Here is an 829-nt window from a genome sequence, read left to right as displayed (position 1 = left end):
GTTAGCGCCCTCCTGGGAGTCCTGAACCCACACAACTCAGGTGAAGAGAGGTGATGGGGAGGTGGGCAGGTCTCTGGCAGCAACAGCACTAGTTGGTCCTTGGAGCCAGTGAGGAAAGTGGGGGGTGTTTCTGGCTCAGACCCAGATAAGTGGCAGATACAAGAGCAGAGGTGAGAATGACAAGTTGGGGAGGGGCTCCAAGATGGGGCGGGAGCACGAGGTGGCCTGCAGTGCCCTCAGGATCCAGAGTCTCAGGGAGTGCCTTTCCTGATGAAGATGCACGAGGCTCTGCATTCTGAGGATACCGGTGTCTCACTGGTCACAGCCATGGCAGCTCAGATTGGAGTCCCTTGTAGGGGGTTCAAGGTCACAGCTTCAAATCTTGCACTGGCAGCAAATGGGGACACAGCAGCTGGACTGGGAGCAGCTGGGTTTGCAGCAGCTGGACTGGGAGCAGCAAACAGGGCCACAGCAGCTGGACTGGGAACAGACACAGGAGCCACAGCCCCCCTTGGAGCCCCCACAGGAGCCGTAGCCCCCTTTGCCACAGCTGGAGCAGGAGCAGGCTGGCACACAGCAGCACACGGGCTTGCAGCAACAGGCGGGCACACAGCAGCTGGACTGGGAGCAGCAGGGTTTGCAGCAGCTGGACTGGGAGCAGCAGGATTTGCAGCAGCTGGACTGGGAGCAGCAGGGTTTGCAGCAGGTGGACTGGGAACAGCAAATGGGGACACAGCAGCTCGACTGGGAGCAGCCACAGGAGCCACAGCCCCCCTTGGAGCCCCCACACGAGCCACAGCCCCCTTTGCCACAGCTGGAGCAGGAGCAG

The 829-nt window shown here is 61.0% G+C and overlaps 1 protein-coding gene across 1 annotated transcript in view; it reads right to left on the bottom strand.

Annotated features, from left to right (window-relative positions):
- Positions 1-375: 375 nt before the first annotated feature.
- Positions 376-829, bottom strand: part of LOC104986913 (keratin-associated protein 5-6-like) — a 688-nt gene continuing 234 nt past the window's right edge. The window contains exon 2 of the mRNA XM_010837631.1: positions 376-622. Coding sequence (XP_010835933.1) covers positions 376-622 — 247 coding nt within the window. The remainder of the gene's footprint in view (positions 623-829) is intronic.

Source organism: Bison bison, unplaced genomic scaffold, assembly GCF_000754665.1.
Source record: "Bison bison bison isolate TAMUID 2011002044 unplaced genomic scaffold, Bison_UMD1.0 scf7180017864080, whole genome shotgun sequence".
Classification (NCBI taxonomy): domain Eukaryota; kingdom Metazoa; phylum Chordata; class Mammalia; order Artiodactyla; family Bovidae; genus Bison; species Bison bison.
This window is presented reverse-complemented; position numbering and strand designations above follow the sequence as displayed.